This window comes from Triturus cristatus, chromosome 8 (genome assembly GCF_964204655.1).
Source record: "Triturus cristatus chromosome 8, aTriCri1.1, whole genome shotgun sequence".
In the NCBI taxonomy this organism is placed as follows: Eukaryota; Metazoa; Chordata; class Amphibia; order Caudata; family Salamandridae; genus Triturus; species Triturus cristatus.
Window position 1 is genome coordinate 1007338965 of NC_140591.1, and position 18383 is coordinate 1007357347.

Here is an 18383-nt window from a genome sequence, read left to right on the forward strand (position 1 = left end):
TTATTCTTACTAGACTTTACCGCATAAAAAATAGTACAGGTAATTTAAATATTTACCACAAAACAGTGAGATTTAGATCCTGACACAATCATGATCACAACACTACATTCTCCATAAACTAGTTTGTTAGAGAATTAAAAGCTAAATTGCCATACCCGTATATCGGTACTTCATCATTACTGATCTTAAAACATGAACAATTAATTAATTTTCATTTATGAGATAAGGTAGCTATTTTGTTGCTATCGCTCTACTGGCATTGGCCAAACAACCCTGTGGCAATAGAAAAGGCCTAGATAAATTGGAATTGTTAATTGTATTTATAAGACACTTTCTACCACAAGCGCTTTGTGCTGAGTAGCTGTAGTTGAGGTAAGAATCTAGTAGATTAGTAAAAGGTTTTTTTTTTGTTTTCATGTGGATTATTTGCAGTAAGTGTATGCAATTAGTGCACGGTTACTCATAGTACGGCCCGCGGGCCGCTAGCGGCCCGGCAAACCTTCCTTGGTGGCCCGCGCACCTTGCAGACATCCTACCTGTGTTTAAATTTTTTTTTTTTTAAATAGTGTTAGCAAACACTGCCGGTTGCAGCAGCCCGGACTCAGACTCTGCTCTGTGGGGGCCGGAGGGATTCCAGTGATTGTCAAAGTGGAGATGGAGGGGCCTAAGAGGTGAAATACAACAAAGCTTTATTAACATGTAAATGGTCTTTAAAGACCTGTGAAGTACTCGGGTGCGACTGTGTGTGCGCGCTGGGAAGCTTTCTCAGCCCGGGCTGATGGATGACAGAGGGTGACAGAGGGAGGAAGGGAGAGGGAGACAGAGGAAGAGAGAGGGAGACAGAGGTTGACAGAGGGTGACAGAGAGAGGGAGACAGAGAGGTGCAGTCTGGGGGAGACAGAGGGAGGGAGACAGAGGGAGAGGGAGGGAGGCAGAGGGAGGGAGAGGAAGGGAGACAGAGAGAGACAGAGGGAGGGAGATGGAGGGAGGGAGACGGAGGGAGGGAGACGGAGGGAGGGAGACAGAGGGAGGGAGAGGGAGACAGAGGGAGAGAGACAGAGGGAGAGAGACAGAGGGAGAGGAAGGGAGACAGTGGGAGGGAGAGAGACAGGGAGAGATAGAGGGAGGGAGACAGAGGGAGGGAGACAGAGGGAGATGGAGGGAGACAGGGAGAGAGACAGAGGGAGAGGGAGGGAGACAGAGGGAGGGAGAGAGACAGGGAGGGAGACGAAGGGAGACGGAGACAGGGAGGGAGATGGAGACAGGGAGGGAGACAGACGGAGGGAGGGTGAGAGACGGAGAGAGAGAGAGAGACGGAGGGAGGGAGACAGAGGGAGGGAAAGGGAGATAGGGAGAGAGAGAGAGAGATCTGTGTATCCTGGGCCTGGTGGCTCAGTGGACGAAGGCGTCTGCTGCAGGGACCTGTGTTCAACCTCATGGTCACAATTATTTTTTGCTTTAGCCCCGCCCCTCCCCCACTGACCCCGCCCCCACCGGTGTGGCCCTCGGCCACAAACCACACTGTAAATTTGGACCCCAAGAGAAAGTTTGTGAGTACCCATGAATTAGTGCTTATTCAGATCTCCTATATTCGCTGTATTGTTTTAAAAAGGATGGATTAACTGATCGGTGTTTTACAGCTTGTGAACAGAACTCCTGCCTCAGGAAAGTAAGTTTGCCTATCTTTTAGTTATACATTCACGTATCTGTTGATAGCTAAGAAAACATTAACTCTCTATAGGAACTTTACATTGAAAACAAGTATTACTTTATAGTAGCCCTAAACCAGGAGATTAAAGCAACTTGGTACATTCACTGGGCCTTACGAGGGGAAAATGTGTTGGTTTCAAAGGCCATTCAAATGTTGCCGTATTTAGAAATAAAACAGGGAGCTGATACTTGTATATTTATTGAAATAGTCACTCCGTGCACGTTCTTTGATTCACTGCCTGATTTGGATTTTCCAGGAGACTACCTTTCAGCAGCCCCTAGCCTGTGTGCTGTTGGCACAGAGTTCGGAGTGACCAATTGGAAGAAGGGAAATGGGAGAGATTAGTTGAGCTTGTCCAACAGTGGCCATATATATGAGCTTGGTTTGCATGACAAAGAGATGAATAAAGCAAACCACATCAATTTTTATGCTTTTTTTCCTCTAAGAAATTAAGCATTTATTCAATTTTGTGGGACTTGTGTATTTCCCTATATTTGCTTTCCAAGAGTATAAGTAATAAACTTTTATGTACGTCTGAGAAGTTGCAGTTTTCAGGTTTTGCCTACAGCACACATGAGCTGTCAGATAAAGGTATTGTTCGTTAAGAAAAAAAAAGCTTAAAACAGGCTTAGAGACCGCCTATTACTTACCTTTACTTACCATTGGTTGGCTCCCATGCCACTTTCATTTCCTTGCTGCTATTGGTCGGCGACTCCAGCTATCTCCTGGGCTTCAGTCTTTGTCCCTTCATGTCACTGTCATGGAGCATGGACCAAGTACTGCTTTCTGTGTCCTTCCACTGGCCACAGGCTCCTAGAGAGACTTTTTTTATTTACTTGTCGCACCCCCATTATATTTATCCATTCACCCCACCCCCTTTGTTTCCTACCCTCCTCTCTCTTGTTGCCTGTTTAAAATATATGTTTTCCAGGTTTGCAACGCTGACTCAAACCGTAGGTATTGGAGCATTTTAAGTAAGCACCATTTACTTTATACAAGGACATATTACGTTTTTTTTTTTTTTTTTGCCTCTGGAGTTTCAGAATCACTGAGTGTTGAGCTGGCGCTGATACTCGAACCTGGTTTCCCAGTCTTGCAGGTGGCAGGTCTGGCTGTAGCGCCACATCCTCTTTGAAAGACATTAACAAAGCCAAATAGCTCATGCAGTGCTATTTGGCTTTGTTAATATTTTGTAAAGATGTTGCACAGCGGCATGTGCTGCTGTGTAACATGACTTAAAGTAAACATAAAGAAGTGCTATGACACAGTCAACACTGGCCGCTCCATTACACTTTTTTTTATTGACTTTGAGTCACAGCAACTCTCACTGCTGTGCAACGTAAAAAAAAAGAAAACATTGACAATGCTAAATGGTCTTGCATAGTCAAAGCAGATTGGCTTTGCCAATGCTTGTTATACTTTAGCACAAATTACGAAACCAAGTAGGTTGTCACAGGTCATTAATATGAATAGCCAACTATCTAAAGCAATGTTGCATATTTGCAACAATTTATATTAACTCGTAGCTATCATACCTCCACAGATACATTAATGGATTCTTTCACTCTAAAACATTTTGAATCACTCCCATTATTATTTTCAAATGTTTTCCCACTGGGACCCAATTGCCCTAAATTGCACTTTCACACTAAATTTAAGGGGAACATATTTAAAAGAAAAAAAACACAATTTTGTAAACTAAAAAGGTAAAATAGTCATTATTTGATGGTAAAGAAGTCAAGCAATTGAAGGAGTTTAGCTACTTTGGAATCCTGTTCTGTTATAATCTGGAAATGTATAAGCACTTTAGAATATAAAAACAAAAACATTGTTTATTAGCCCATGCTTGTTGCTGTTTAATCAGTAATGTGTCACACTCTTGTTACAATGTTCAAAATGGCATCACTCTTTAATAAAAGATAAATGGAAATCCTGGAAAACATTGAAACAATATGTTGTGCTCTGCTCTACAGGTGGTTTCAGTCCACCTTCGTATCCCTTTAAGGACTTGAACCGGAAACAGTTGGACTGTCTTAAATACTGAAAAGCAATTACGGATTTATAGTTCCTAAAGTTTTATTGCATTATAGCTGTCTTTGTACATCGCTTGATAACACTGATAAGGCACCAAAGTGCTTTGACGGATGTCATAGTTTTTTTTATAGCATGGTAATCACCCGTGAGGGTATCCAGGCACTCTGTAGCAGGTTTGTGAGGCCAGCCCTGGGGGCATACTTGAAAAGCCAGTATATCACCTTATTGCATAAGTAAAGAAGACAGGAGGAGGCTCTGATGTGTTGTAGGAGGTCGTTTTAGACTTTAGTGGCTAGGTACGAGAAGGATCAGCCCCTTCTCTGCTTTAGTGTATGTGTGGGGTGTGGGCTAGTAAGAGACCGGTATAGCCGAGGTGGGACTTTTTTTGGGGGAGGGGGATTTGTAGGATATGCTTCTTTCACTATATTTTCTTAAGAAGTTGCAGTTTTTACGTTTCGCCTACAGCACGCGTGCGCTGTCAGTGAAAGATATTCTTTAAAAAAAAAAAAAGCTTAAAATGGGCTTAGAGCCCACCTATTACTTACCATTTATTTGCTACCATGTCTCTCTCATTTCCTTGCTTGCTATTGGTTGACGCCTGCTTTCTCCTGGGCTTCAGTCTGCGTCCCTTCGTGTGCCTGCTATGGAGCATCAACCAAGTGCTGTTTGAAAATATTTGCACTTGTGTATCGGAAGCCCGTGGAGTTCCCTAAGGTATGGTGTGAAGTGGTTTGGAGTGGGCTGTTGAGGACTAATCTGGCTGCTGAGAGAGATGTGTAGGAGCTTGAGGGGGTAGTTAGTAGGGAGCAACTCTTGGTATGGGGAAACACGAAGGTAGGGGGAAAAGGAGAGTTTAGGTAGAGTTATAAGGCCCGATGTCGGGTTTCAAGAGTTGGAAAAGGGCCTTGAGGGCTTAGAAGAGGAAGGGAGATGTAAAAGGAAGTGGTTGTTTTTTGAGGGAATAATAAGCAAAAGTTAGGTGCCTCTAGAGTGTGAAGGGAAAAGAGAAAAAGAGGATAGTGTAGGTAAAAGAAGTGAGAGAGCCTGGCAAGTACCTTCATTTGTTGGGTTGTGTGAGGATGAGTGGTTCTGTGTTTGTGTGGGAGCAATAAGGTATGGAGTGCCGGAGGAGAGCTAATCAATTTCATGTTTGAGGAGTACCCAGGGTTGCGGGTAAATCACGTTTTAGGATGTATAACAGGAAGAAGGTGGGGTTATAAAAGCAAACTAGAAAAACTGCTTGATAGGAGGTTAGGAATTGGTAAGAGCAAAATTAAAAGGGAAGAGCTGAAAGAGTGGGAGCGGGATTAGAGTAGGGGACAGAATGGTCATTGGAAAGGTGGTAAGGAGTAGGAGATTTGTAAGCTGGAGGAGAGAAGCAAGTCAGGATTATGGTAGCATGGGGGAGAGGGTACATGGAGAATGGTGAGTAAATAGGAAGCAAAGCATGAGGAGGTGGAGAGAGTAGGAGAGTGAATGTGCGGGTAAAGTGGGAGGAAGGTTAGAAGAGTTGTTGGGGCAGGGAAATGGTAAGTTAGGAGTAGATGGGGAAGATGAGAGCAGGACAGAATTTAGAAGTGAGAGAAAATTAACAGGAACAGAATGGGTAGGGGGGAGGCAAGGAGTAGATGACTAGGTCAAATGTTACATATTTGTACATTTTGTGACACCTAGGAGTGGTTCCCCTGCAGGACACAAAAGACAATTTTCAAAAACTTGCAGGTAATTGAGCCAGTGGGGTTCAACTGAAAGATGTAAAAGTGCACAACACACAGAAAGACACATCTATATGACAAACTAAGTTGATGGGTCTGCTGTGTGCACCCTAAAACAGCTAAGGTAGAATCTGCAGGAAGATTCAGCTCCTGTAAGATTCAGGGTCACTTCTTAAAGGATACAATTGTTCAAATTGATGGGAGAGAAGGCCCTGTGAGGGACTAACTATTGGGTTCTTTAACCTTTTCACTTTTTACCTTGGCACCTGGGCAAGATGGCCATGGGAAGAGTTAACCAGGGCACATACCTGGGGAGTGGAAAGCCTCCAATCATATTTGAGGATCGAGGAATACAAGACAACACAATGACATGTGCATTGAGGCCTGGGACTAGTCTTTTTTCTTATATAGAAAACTGAACAGGACACTCTGCTGAGTGACAGAAAACTGAAAAAGGTACACTATCTACACGGTATATCTTGAAAAACTATATGAATACAGCATTTAGTGGACCATGCACTGAGGGAGAGAAATTGTTTAAAATCAGCTCAAATATTAAATAAAAACACACAATCAGATGCCCTTAAAGGAAATCAAAAAAGCAAACTTTTAGCTGTGATGTTGTACTTGGTTACTGCTTCAAATAATGAATTGTCTCTGGTGGTTGTTGTATCAGCTAGAAGAGTTTAACAGCATCACCCTTCTCTCTGCTGCTCCACTAGGAGATGTGAGAGAATAATTGGAGGTTCCGAATAGGTGATCAGGGAGGAGCGAAATGGCAACATGATCACAAAGGCATGTAGTGTTGCGTTGCCTCGTACACCTTTATTTATCTATTTATTTACAGTTTTATATAGCGCACATTTGGCCCAAGGGCATTGGAGCTCCTTACAGGTTACATTACACAAGGTTATATATTCATGTATATTTCTTTCGTTGTTTTTTTTTTAAGCCTAGGTAGATAAGAGCCTGATTCACAAACTGCACTTTTTGGTATGTTTTGTAGTATTACGAAATGTATTACAAACTGAAATTCACAAAGTACGTGTGGCGTTTTATGGCACTGCATTACCTATACTTATATGTGTGGAATTTGTTTCCCCAACTGTGGAGTTTCAACACACTTAAATATATGTTTAGGTAGTAAATAGGAGTGAGACTGTATGGAATGGGTGGCAAAAAGCACAGACATATCACTAAAGGCAATGGGAATCGGGAGGAGTAAGGTGGTTTAGAGAGGATCAAGACGGGGTATAGGGAGGAATGGCACCCACCCACACAAAAAAGTAAGCCAGCTGCATTACTCTGGGGCTGAAGTAATGTAACATACCCATGTGAAATAAGTTTACATTCTGAGTTTGCGAATACTAAAAGGTAATAAACCTACTCCAAAGGGTAAACTTACTCAAAGAGTAAGTGACCTTAATGAACCAGGCACTAAGTGATTTGCCCAAAATCATAGGATGCTGAGCTGGTGCAGAACTCAAACTTTGTTGCCCAGTTCCGAAGTCGACAGCTAAACAAAAAAAAGCAGGATTTAAAAAACCCTGCAAGGGTGAGGTAAAAAGATAGGAACTGTAGCTCGGGCAACATGAGGCATGAGGTGGAATCAAGACTAGATAGACTTGCTACTCTGCAATGGCCGCATTGCACAGCGCTGGGCTCCTCAGAAAACGTATTTCTCCTACAATGATTTTTGTACAAATTAAGCTGTTCTGAACAGGGCATTCTGCAGACTGCCTGAAAATTAAAAAAAAAGATTTACCCTGTCTATCTTTAAAATTCATTGAACAACAATAAACAGTTTTCTTTGGAGCTGTTTTTTACTGTTGACGCACAATGTGCAGGCTATTGTTTATTGTAATATCAAACACAAACCAGATATGGAAGTCTACATGGTGTGCATTGATGCTGATGAAACCTTGAAACCTAGAGTTGCTACCGCTCACTTTAGTACCCTATTTAACCCCTTCAGTGCCCGCCCCTTTCCCCGCCCTGTGCCGGCGCTTTTATTAGCGGGCGGGGTTTATGACGAGCTGGTCTCGTCATGGGCACAGCGCAACCGCGGCCCATGACGAGACCAGCTCGTCATAGGCATTGAAGAGGTTAAAGAGTTTAATTATGGCACCAAATGCCAATATTTTAATGGAAGAGCAATATATTTTAGTTTATGGGTATAATAGTTTTTTAAAATGCTTGATAAAGGCTGTCATATGAAATTGATATTGATGACGTTTATTATGTTTGTGTTATTGCTTGTTATAGCTTTATATTAAATTGAACTCTGCCATTTGCACAAACTAACTAATAGCTCTACTAATTGGTCTTGGGGCCTATCACATGTCTTATAGGATCATTTTTGGTATCAAGCTAAATATTTTTTTCTTTTTTTCAGGCCCAGGTTAACGAGCTTCAGAGTTCTTCATCTAAGAACGTGAACACGACTGGGAAAACTGTTTTACTCGATATGGAGGACAGCACCTTTGAGGCGTTGAGCAAGCGTGTGTGGACAGATGTGCTGCTGCAGATCTACAAAGTAGGTTACTGGTGTATTTTTGATTAGTAATGTTCAAATTTTATCTTTTAATAAGAAACTTTTACCTGCCATTTTAGGCCAAATGTATCCACAGGAGAATACCACCTATTGTGAGACTGACAGATGTAGCGTCAACTATGCACACACTAATGAGATTCTCAGTGATGTGTAAATTTTGCTTATGCAGCACAGCTTGCTTTGCGACTATGTACAGTCTATATATAGTTTGCCAAAGGAAGTTTCTGTACTGCTCCATCAGACAGGACCTGATTCACCTTCCAGGGAATAAGCCAGCTCAGTCAGTTCCTGACAATTTTCCACAAGTATTACATCAAGATTCACAATTACTTCACAGCAGTCCATAAGATGAAGGACTTAGGTCATATCTACCAAGCCTCCCTGTTAAAGGCCTCATGAGATGAATTTATTTTCAATGGACACGTGTTGGCTTGGAATCTATTCACAAAGAAAAGCTCGAAGAAGGAATAAAAGGGCAAAAAAATAACTTGGATTGATTTATTTCGAAATTTTGTGTGACTTACGAATGCAACTGATGTCATTTATATATTACGTGTGCTGGGGATCAGTAATTAAGTTGATTGTTGCCTAGGCCACAGATTCTAGAGAAGCTGGTGGTTCTCTCTACCCTACAGCACCGTAACAACTGTAAAAACACATATAAATATTAAGTGGAATTATCCTTTTGGGTGCCCATTCCCTATCAACTATACCGCCATCCCTTCCTGTGCCTTGCTGCCATGTGTCTTGGGTCATGTGCCAGGGAGTTCTATGCCTCTGGACATCGCTGGCTCACGAGGGCATTTCTCAGGTCGTGATCTCTAAACGCCTGTGTGGACAACCTCAGTCGCCGATACCTTGACGATCATGAATGGCAGTGACACAGCCTATTTTCCGTCAATGGGGATAAACAGTGCTCATCTTTTCGCCACCGCGGAGAATGTGCAATGTCATTGTTTTACATGCTAGAATTCACAAGAAGGGTCTCTTTTGGAGACGCAGTTCACTTCAAATGGAGATCTGGACTCCTGTAAGTCTTTCTGCCTCTATCCCTCTTGGCTCAAGTTCTGAAGAGAATCAAGAGTGACCAGCCCCAAGTCATCCTAGTGTCTCCAGATTGGCTTGAGCATCTTCCTCGAATCAAGCAGTTGCTTCAGGAGAATTTTTTATTGCAAAAACATAGCAGGGTCCTGCACCCAGGCCTCCTCACTCTTCACCTTCACGTGTGGAGATTGAGTGTCGGCAGCTAGTCTCCTTCGATGTTCCTCATAAATTCTTTGATGTTATTCTGGAAGCCTGACACTCATCTACACAATCAGTGAATACTGGGTGCTGGGTTGAGTTAGTAGATTGGTGCAGCACCCATCAGACTGACCTTCAACCATTTAAGCTGTCGGAAGTATTGTTTGTTTTGTTGTTGGTCCAGCAAGGACTTTCGTTGGGTACTCTTAAAGGCTATGTTTTGTCTGTCCCTTTTTTTTAAGTTGCTGGATAAGCCTTGTTTGTTTAAATCTTTTGTGTTAAATTATCTGTTGTGAAGAGATTTGTTAAAGGTTATAACATATGTTTCTGCTCAAGCCCCTTGAATTTGGTTCTCAGTTTTGTAATGTGCAACCCTTATGAACCACAGTTTTCCATTATGTCTCTTGACCCTGAAAGCTGTCAGTTTCGTCTCAGTAACGTCAGCTCTTCATGTGAATGAGCTACAGCCACTGTCAGTCAAGTGGCCTTTCACAACTTTTTATCCTGACAATCTCTTTTTGAGAACTCCAGCTGGATTTCTTCAAAAAGTAGTAACACCTTTCCATGTTTGGCATGCTAGCACCCTTCTAACTTTCTCCACCTTGCCTCTCCCCTTGAAAGAGAAGGAAATAACTATTCAGAGGGTGATCAACTCTGCAGGTGTCTCTGGAGCAAGAAGGGCAAGACACTGAAGACAAGAACCATCTGTAGGTTGATAGTCATCTGCATAAAAATGTGCGACACACAACCTGAGAAGCAGCCACCTGAAAGATTAAGAGCACATCCCTCCTGAGGCAAGACTTTCACTACAGCTCTAGCACACAGAGTACCAGTCCTGGAAAACTGTTGATTGCTGCTGTGTGGCCATCAGGGAACAGGTGCATGAAGCATTAATGCCTTGATAGGTATGTTGAGATGGACATTTTGTCCATTCAGCCTTTTAGGACTATTTCATCAGAACCATTCCACAGATCCTAGTCCTGGGGAGGGACTGCTTTGATGTCAATTTGCAGTTAGAAATATACAACAGATGGATAAGTTAGTTACCTTGCGTAATACTCTTTCTTGATGATACTATATCTAACTGCAGATTCCTTACTGTGGCTGTGGGTGTGGATGAACCTTCAAAAGCATATGACATCGGTGCCCCTGGGTGGCGCTTATATGGCTCTGCTCATCACCTCCAGAGCAAAACGACATCAGTGCAGAGCCGCACTACTCTAATGCCTGGGGGAATATCACAAGGTGAGGGATCTGCTGTTAGAATATCCACCCGAAAGAGCATTACCATTGGTAAGTAAATAGTTCTTCCTTGGCACGCATCATCCACGACTTTACGACCACCATGTGCAGAGAAGGCTCTACAGCTTTCTTGCCCTGCACTACCATGTGTTAAGCTTGAAGACAATGTATGAGATGAATTTGCTTGACAACAAATTTATCATGCTTACATTATGTTCCTCAACATTATTCAACACAACGACTACTTGTTCAAGTGGTAAGTGATGCTCCATCATGTTCTTTACGCGACTGGATTTCATTACAAAATGGTGTAGACCTTAAGAGGACGGTGACACTTTACAGGTGACAACACTGCCAATAAGTAGTGTGCACATGAGAGATGGTTCCCGGTCTCTCTGGGGTTAAGAATATTGAGGCAAAGTTTGTAGGTTCTTGCTCTGTGATGGGAGCACAACGAGGAACAGCCAACTCTGGTCGATGAATTTGCTCAGGATATTTTAGAAATATTGGTGACCAATTCTGCCTGGGAACTTTTTTTGGGAAGCGGGGGATTGAATGCTGCTGTATAAGACCAGGAGTCCTTTAAACCCTTGTACATATAACTGTGACAGAAAAAAGATGTATTGTCAGGACTGGAATATTGTTTTTTCCCCTTCATGGGAACAACATTGGGGTTTCCTGAAATCAGTTTTGAGAGAAAGGGAAAAGCTTTTGCACTTTGTACTTTTTCCTTCCTCCAGTACCAAGGAGAGGTGCATGTGGAAGTCAGAAGTTTCCAAACATCTTGCGATATTTCAGAGAGAACCAATCTTTATTTCTGATGGATACATCTACCTGTGGATTCCTCACTTTTTAAATATTTCAATGGGCCAACATTCTGTGGAAACTTTTCTTTACAGCTCTCCCAAGTAAACAAGAACGTCATAATGACACGGTTCTGCACGTGACTCCGTGTGACTTCATCACAGCCATAAGAAGCCATCATCGGTGTGCTGACATCGGTTCCCTTTTTTACACGCTTTTGACGTGTAAATTCTTAAGCTCTCCGTTTTGTTAGGAGTCTTCCAACATTTTTCCCAGGTAATGGCAACGTTGTTATAGGGAAGAATGTATCCTCCGTGAATGTCTAGATTGAGCCTTGCAGGGAATTTGAGGTCTGATGTCCATCACCGTTCCACACGACGACTGTCTGTGATGTCTGGGTTCAGACCATGACATTGACGCCTGTTCTTCATGCCAAAAAATGAATCCTAAGGCATTGAAGGAGAAGGAGACGAAGCTGTTTATGGCCAAAGTGAGGAAGGAGAAAAGTAGTTTTTCAGAGGTGTCATCCTCAGTTGGAGTCGCCGTCTCCTCATTCTTCGATGTCGTCGAAGAAGAAGCAGAAGCAACATCATGAGTCCCAGTGCCGGTGTTCTAGAGATGACTCTCCAAGTTTCGTGTCCCATGATTCGAAGACACTCAAAGCAGAGATGAGGGGGTCACTCCGGTGTCAACCTCAAGTCCAAGTGCCTTACCTCCTCCTGGACTCCCTGACCTGTAGCTAGTACCAGATCCAGTTCTTCCTCCGGTTCTGCCACAGCCCATGGCCCCTAGACAGGAGCAGGAAGATCCAGCATTCCCAATTCCGGGTTCTGACCTGTTGAGTTTTCTGAATGCTATGTTAGAGCTGTGATTCCATCTAGTGCTCCTGCAGGCCCATGGGTCCGCTTTTCTATTCATTGGTGTTTCTGGCACAGTACCAGCAAGCTCCATCCTTGCTGTTTATGCTGATGGCTCAAGTTAAATTGCCCCCTCCGGTGCCAAGAAGGATCACTTCATTGTAGACAGAAGAGATTTAGCAAGTCTCTGGTGCCAGTTGAGCCTCTGCCAGCAGCAACTGGATCCACACTGGCATCGCACTGCTCCACTCCAGTGCCACTGACATCTTATGAACAGGTGCTGAAGTCCTCTGCACCATTGCCATTGTTGCTGGTTTTGCTTTCATAAATGCCGGTGCTTAAACATAGACACCGGAGCCAAGCGCAAAGGCTTCTTGAGGAGGAGCAGTATTTCTATTGAGAGAATCCAGATGTGGAGGAAGGTGACATAGTTTCTTTGGACCCAGACTTTGAAAGCCTGGAGGTAGAAAGTGGCATGGATACCTCTCTGTAGTCAGAGTTTTTGTCCCCGAAAGGCATTTCATCTCCAGAAGTGACATCATATCATGCTGTGGTAAGGAAGGCAGCTAAGATGGTGGAGCTACCTCTGCCATCTACTGAACTCAAAAGCAATTTGTTGTCAGAGGTATTACATTCATCAACTTTTTCACTGGCACCTTTTCTGCCATATAATGAAGCTCTGACTGAGCCTATTCTTGAAATTTGGCAGAAGCCTGTTATCGGTAGCAGTGTCTAGGTCCATTGTAAGGATGTATAAATCTGCTCCAGGGGACCCTCGGTTATTGTCCTCACAATCTACACTTGAAAGTTTGATTGTACAAGCGTTCTGTTCCTCGAAGTTGACTCCAGGGTCTTTTCCAATGACTTCTGTGGGTAGGGAGTCGAAGAGAATGGAACAGGTGTTCTCTCTAATAGTAGGCCTTGAAGTCGACCAATGCAACCTTTGTTAGGTCAATACATCCATGTGCTAAAGGAGTCAGCCAAGGCAGTGGTCCCAAAATTGTTTGATGAAGTTCAAGGACACTTTTCAGCAATACTGAACGATAGACGGCTGCCCGCCAAGTCATTCAATCAGGTTTACATACAGCTGATTCAGTCGCAAGGGCAATGGGTCTTCAGTTGCCGCAATGGAACACATTTGATTAAGGGGGATCTGGTTTCTTGCCGGATGTACAAGCCACTTTAATGGATTTACCATTTGATGGATCAAGGCTGTTTGGTGCCACGGTGGATTTGGCCTTGGAGAGATTAAGGAAAGTAAGGCAATGGTGATATCTTTAGGCCTTCAGTCACAGCCTAACGATGATAGGTAATATCAGAGATTTCAGGGGTTTAGCTGGAACGTTTCCTTTTGAGGCAGAAGCCAGTACCAGCAACACCAGCAGACCTCCAATCCTCTTTACAGAAGCTATAGGGGACGGGGCTGAGGCAGACAGCGTGGGGCTGCCCATCAGCCATCTTCCTTCTCTTCTTCCTGACCAAGGTCAGAGGAAAGCATCCCTAGTTTCACCATCTTGGAGCTTGCTTTTCCAGTGGGAGAATGGTTGTCCTATTTTCTACCTCAATGGAGATCTGTAACAATGGATCTTTGAGTTTTGGATATTGTGGGAAATGGGTATGCCCTACCCTGCCAAGTGTTTCCTCCACCCTTTTCTCGCGAACAGTGCTTTTGTTCGGAAAAACTTTCTTTTCCTCCAACGGGAGGTTCAAGCCCTACTTCAGAAGGGTGCAGTAGAGCTGGTTCCAGAGCAGGAGCATGTTATTCATGGTACTTCCTGATTTCCAAAAAGGACAGTCGTTTGCGACTGATCCTCAACCAGATTTTGAGCTGGTTCCTCAAGCAGGAAAAGTTCAAGATACTGAACTTTGCACAGGTGCTTTTAGTGCTGAAGAAGGAAGACTGAAAGGTCTTGATCGTATTGCAGGATGCTTATTTTCATATCCCTATTGTGCAATCGTACAGGAAAAATGTCTTTTTCACGGTGGGCTCTCAAAATTATCAGTTTGCGATCCTACTATTTGCTTACTTACAACTGCGCCTCGAGTCTTCACAAAAGTGATGGTGGTGGTAGCAGCACATATCAGAAGGTGGAGAATACCAGTGTTCTCTTACTTGGACGATTGGCTGATCAAGGCCAAGGCTCCAGGGTTGCTGTTGAATCACTTGCATTTGACAACGCAGTTGTTGTTCAGCCAGAACTTTTCCATCAATGTGCCCTAATCTCACCTAGAGCCCTCTCAGGATCCCCTGTTCAATGGAACAGTACTGGACACTGCGCCCAATCGAGCCTACCCTCCGCCTCAGAGGATTTGGGACATTCAGGCTATGATTCCGATGTTTCACAATGTAGGTATGGTTCCAGTCCTGAAGGTCTTGTGACTACTAGGTCTGATGGCTACCTGCATTCTGTTAGTCACCCGTGCACACAGGCACTAGAGGGCCCTCCAGTGATGCAGTTCCAGCACAACAGAGATCTCAAGGAGTAGGTCAAGATCTCCAGAGACACTTCAGAAGATCTTTAGTGGTGGGGTGTGGCTGGCAATCTGTTTTAAGGGAAGACTTTTCACCCTCCACCTCCGGTGGCCACAGTAATAATGATGTCTCCATTCTAGGATGGGAGCTAATCTGGGGGGTCTGGATATCAAGGGTCATTGGCCTCCCGTAGAATAAATGTTGCATATCAATCTGTTGGGATTACAGCCAATACGTCTGGCTCTCAAGGCCTTCCTCCTTTTCTTGCACAGTCAGTCAGTTGAAATCTTAACAGGCAATACTACCTCGATGTGGTAAATAAAAAAACAGGGTGGAGGACCAGGACCATCAATTTTGCATCATGGCAAATCAATTGGACAGAGTTCTGAACATACGTGTGGACAGTCCGTCTGCATTTTTTGGCCGATCATGCGGGGCATCTCCATCCGGAAGTGGTATAACACACATTCTCCACATTCATCAAATGAGGAGGAAAGGCTTCATTGTTTGGACCCTAGAAGGGCTGTTAGTTTCTGTGTGAACAGAACTCATGATCTCCGGCGGGATGATCAGCTGTTTGTTGGTATATGGGCAATATAGAATGAAAAGCAGTGCATAAGAGGACATTGTCCAGATAGATTATCCAATGCAGAAATATCTGCTACGCCACGGCTAACAAGAAACCACTTGAAAGTATAAGAGCTCATTCTACTGGAGATAAGTCTTCTACTTCTACTTTAGCTAGCGGTGTCCCTGTAGTTGACCTTTGTAAAGCAGCAACTTGGGCCTCCCTTCACACTTTTGCGTAGCACTATTGCTTAGAACTCTGAAGTGTGGAGGGATGGTCACTTTACCTGTTCTGTTTTGCAAGATAGATTTTTTGGTATAGGCAGACAAGAACCTACCTCTGACTGAGGGACTGCTTGGGAATTCTGTTCAAAAGTTACTTACCCTCAGTAATGCTTTTTCTGGTGGAAACAGTATCTATCTGTGGATTCCTCACTGACCCACCTTCCTCCCTGTTGCTTGTCTGCATATGCCAAAAACAAGGCTATTTGTATGTTGTGTATTTTGTTTATATTTCTGAAAGCATATAAATGTGTGTGTGTGTAAACACATATATGGTATGTATATATATATATATATATATATATATATATATATATATATATATATAATCACTGAAAAAAACATAGGTTTCAGGCCTGATATAGTTAGGAATTAGCATTTAAAAAACCTTAGAAATTCACTGAAAAAACAATAGGTTTTAGGGGTGTTATAGTTAGCTGGACATTTCACTCGAACAAAACCATTGAAATTCCTCCGATATAGTTAGTTGTACTAACTACATCTCGCACGCCCGCAATGTCATTTGAGATGTCATCAGTGATGTCACTGATCATGTCATGAATGATGTAATATGTGACATCATCAGCAGTGGATTGCGGGCGCGCAAGATGTAGTTAGTACAACTAACTATATCAGAGGAATTTCAATGGTTTTATTCGAGTGAAATGTCCAGCTAACTATAACACCCCTAAAACCTATTGTTTTTTCAGTGAATTTCTAAGGTTTTTTAAATGCTAATTCCTAACTATATCAGGCCTGAAACCTATGGTTTTTTCAGTGAATTTCAAGGGTTTTTAAATGCTAATTCCTAGCTATATCAGGTCTGAAACCTATGTTTTTTTCAGTGAATTTCAAAGGTGTTTTCAATGCTAATTCCTAACTATATCAGGCCAGAAACCTATGGTTTTTCAAGTGAATTTCAAAGGTTTTGTAAATGACAATTTTTAATGTATTAATTGTTATTCAGATTTTTTTTATACTGATTTACTACATTTTTAAAAATATTTATTTTTAGATATTTTTTTTAAATTACATTATAATTACATTATACATTACAATACAAAATATACTTTCTCAGAATGAATTACTTTAGTTTAAATACTTTGAAAATAGGCAATAGACTTTTAAGTACAGTAGTTACAGTTGTTGCAATGGGCAACACAATTTCAAACACAATGCAACATTGAGCTCAATGTGAATTTCAAGTCAAATACAATTAGTTACTTTATGGATTACTTTTCTAACCACAGGACTGGATCCTAGATTCAGACCTTGGACATCTCCTGTAAACAGTTGAGTAAAAGCGTTTTGGTTACAGTAGTGATTTTTAAGGAATATTATTGTATTTTAAAAGTTGACACATAGAATCACCAATGTTATCCTATGGCAGGAAATTCACTTAGCAGGTAAGTAGTGTTATCGTCACTTTTTCTTACTCAGTGGTGGGTCCTGGATCCAGCACTGGTGCATCTCCTGTCAACAGTTGAAAGAATGCGTTTAAGTCATACAGGCTACTTTTAAGGAATATTTTTAGTTTGTGAAAATAGACACTTAGAAACTTTTGTGCTGAAAACCACACAATGGATTCCTATGGAAGGAAATACAAGTTTCTGGTAAGTATGCTTAGAATTACTTTCCAGGGTCAGTGCTGGGCTAAAAGATGCAGCACTGGGTTCTCTCCTGATAACAGGTGAGTAAATCGGAATTCGTAGTTCGTCTGATTTTAGAGGAATATTTGTACGTTTCAAAATTGGACACTTAGAAACTTTTCTGGTGAAAACCACACAATAGATTCCTATGGAACGAAATACAAGTTACTGGTAAGTACACTTAGAATTACTTTCCAGGTTCAGTGCTGGGCTAAAAGATGCAGCACTGGGTTCTCTCCTGATAACAGGTGAGTAAATTGGAATTCATAGTTGGACTGATTTTAGAGGAATATTTGTAAGTTTCAAAAATGGACACTTAGAAACTTTTCTGGTGAAAACCACACAACGGATTCCTATGGAAGGAAATACAAGTTACTGGTAAGTACCCTTAGAATTACTTTCCAGGGTCAGTGCTGGGCTAAAAGATGAAGCACTGGGTTCTCTCCTGATAACAGGTGAGTAAATCGGAATTCGTAGTTCATCTGATTTTAGAGGAATATTTGTACATTTCAAAATTGGACACTTAGAAACTTTTCTGGTGAAAACCACACAAGGGATTCCTATGGAAGGAAATACAAGTTACTGGTAAATACGCTTAGAATTACTTTCCAGGGTCAGTGCTGGGCTAAAAGATGCAGCACTGGGTTCTCTCCTGATAACAGGTGAGTAAATCGGAATTCGTAGTTCGACTGATTTTAGAGGAATATTTGTACGTTTCAAAAATGGACACTTAGAAACTTTTCTGGTGAAATCCACACAATGGATTCCTATGGAAGGAAATACAAGTTACTGGTAAGTACCCTTAGAATTACTTTCCAGGGTCAGTGCTGGGCTAAGAGATGAAGCACTGGGTACTCTCCTGATAACAGGTGAGTAAATCGGAATTTGTAGTTCGTCTGATTTTAGAGGAATATTTGTACATTTCAAAATTGGACACTTTGAAACTTTTCTGGTGAAAACCACACAATGGATTCCTATGGAAGGAAATACAAGTTACTGGTAAGTATGCTTAGAATTACTTTTCAGGGTCAGTGCTGGGCTAAAAGATGCAGCCCTGGGTTCTCTCCTGATAAGAGGTGAGTAAATCGGAATTCGTAGTTCGGCTGATTTTAGAGGAATATTTGTACAATGGTGAAGTAAGGGGGCAGGGCCTGAGGTGACATGTGCAAACACGCCCTGTGGCACGTTTTAAGTTGGGGAATTAATTCCTCTTCAATCCTGCTGTCCCCTGGGGGCCAGCTAGCCCACCAGGT

General features: G+C 42.4%; 1 protein-coding gene across 1 annotated transcript in view; it reads left to right on the forward strand.

Annotated features, from left to right (window-relative positions):
* The window catches only part of CFAP47 (cilia and flagella associated protein 47), a 2697962-nt gene that overhangs the window by 660233 nt on the left and 2019346 nt on the right, over positions 1 to 18383 (forward strand). The window contains exon 32 of the mRNA XM_085622577.1: positions 7856 to 7996. Coding sequence (XP_085478703.1) covers positions 7856 to 7996 — 141 coding nt within the window. The remainder of the gene's footprint in view (positions 1 to 7855; positions 7997 to 18383) is intronic.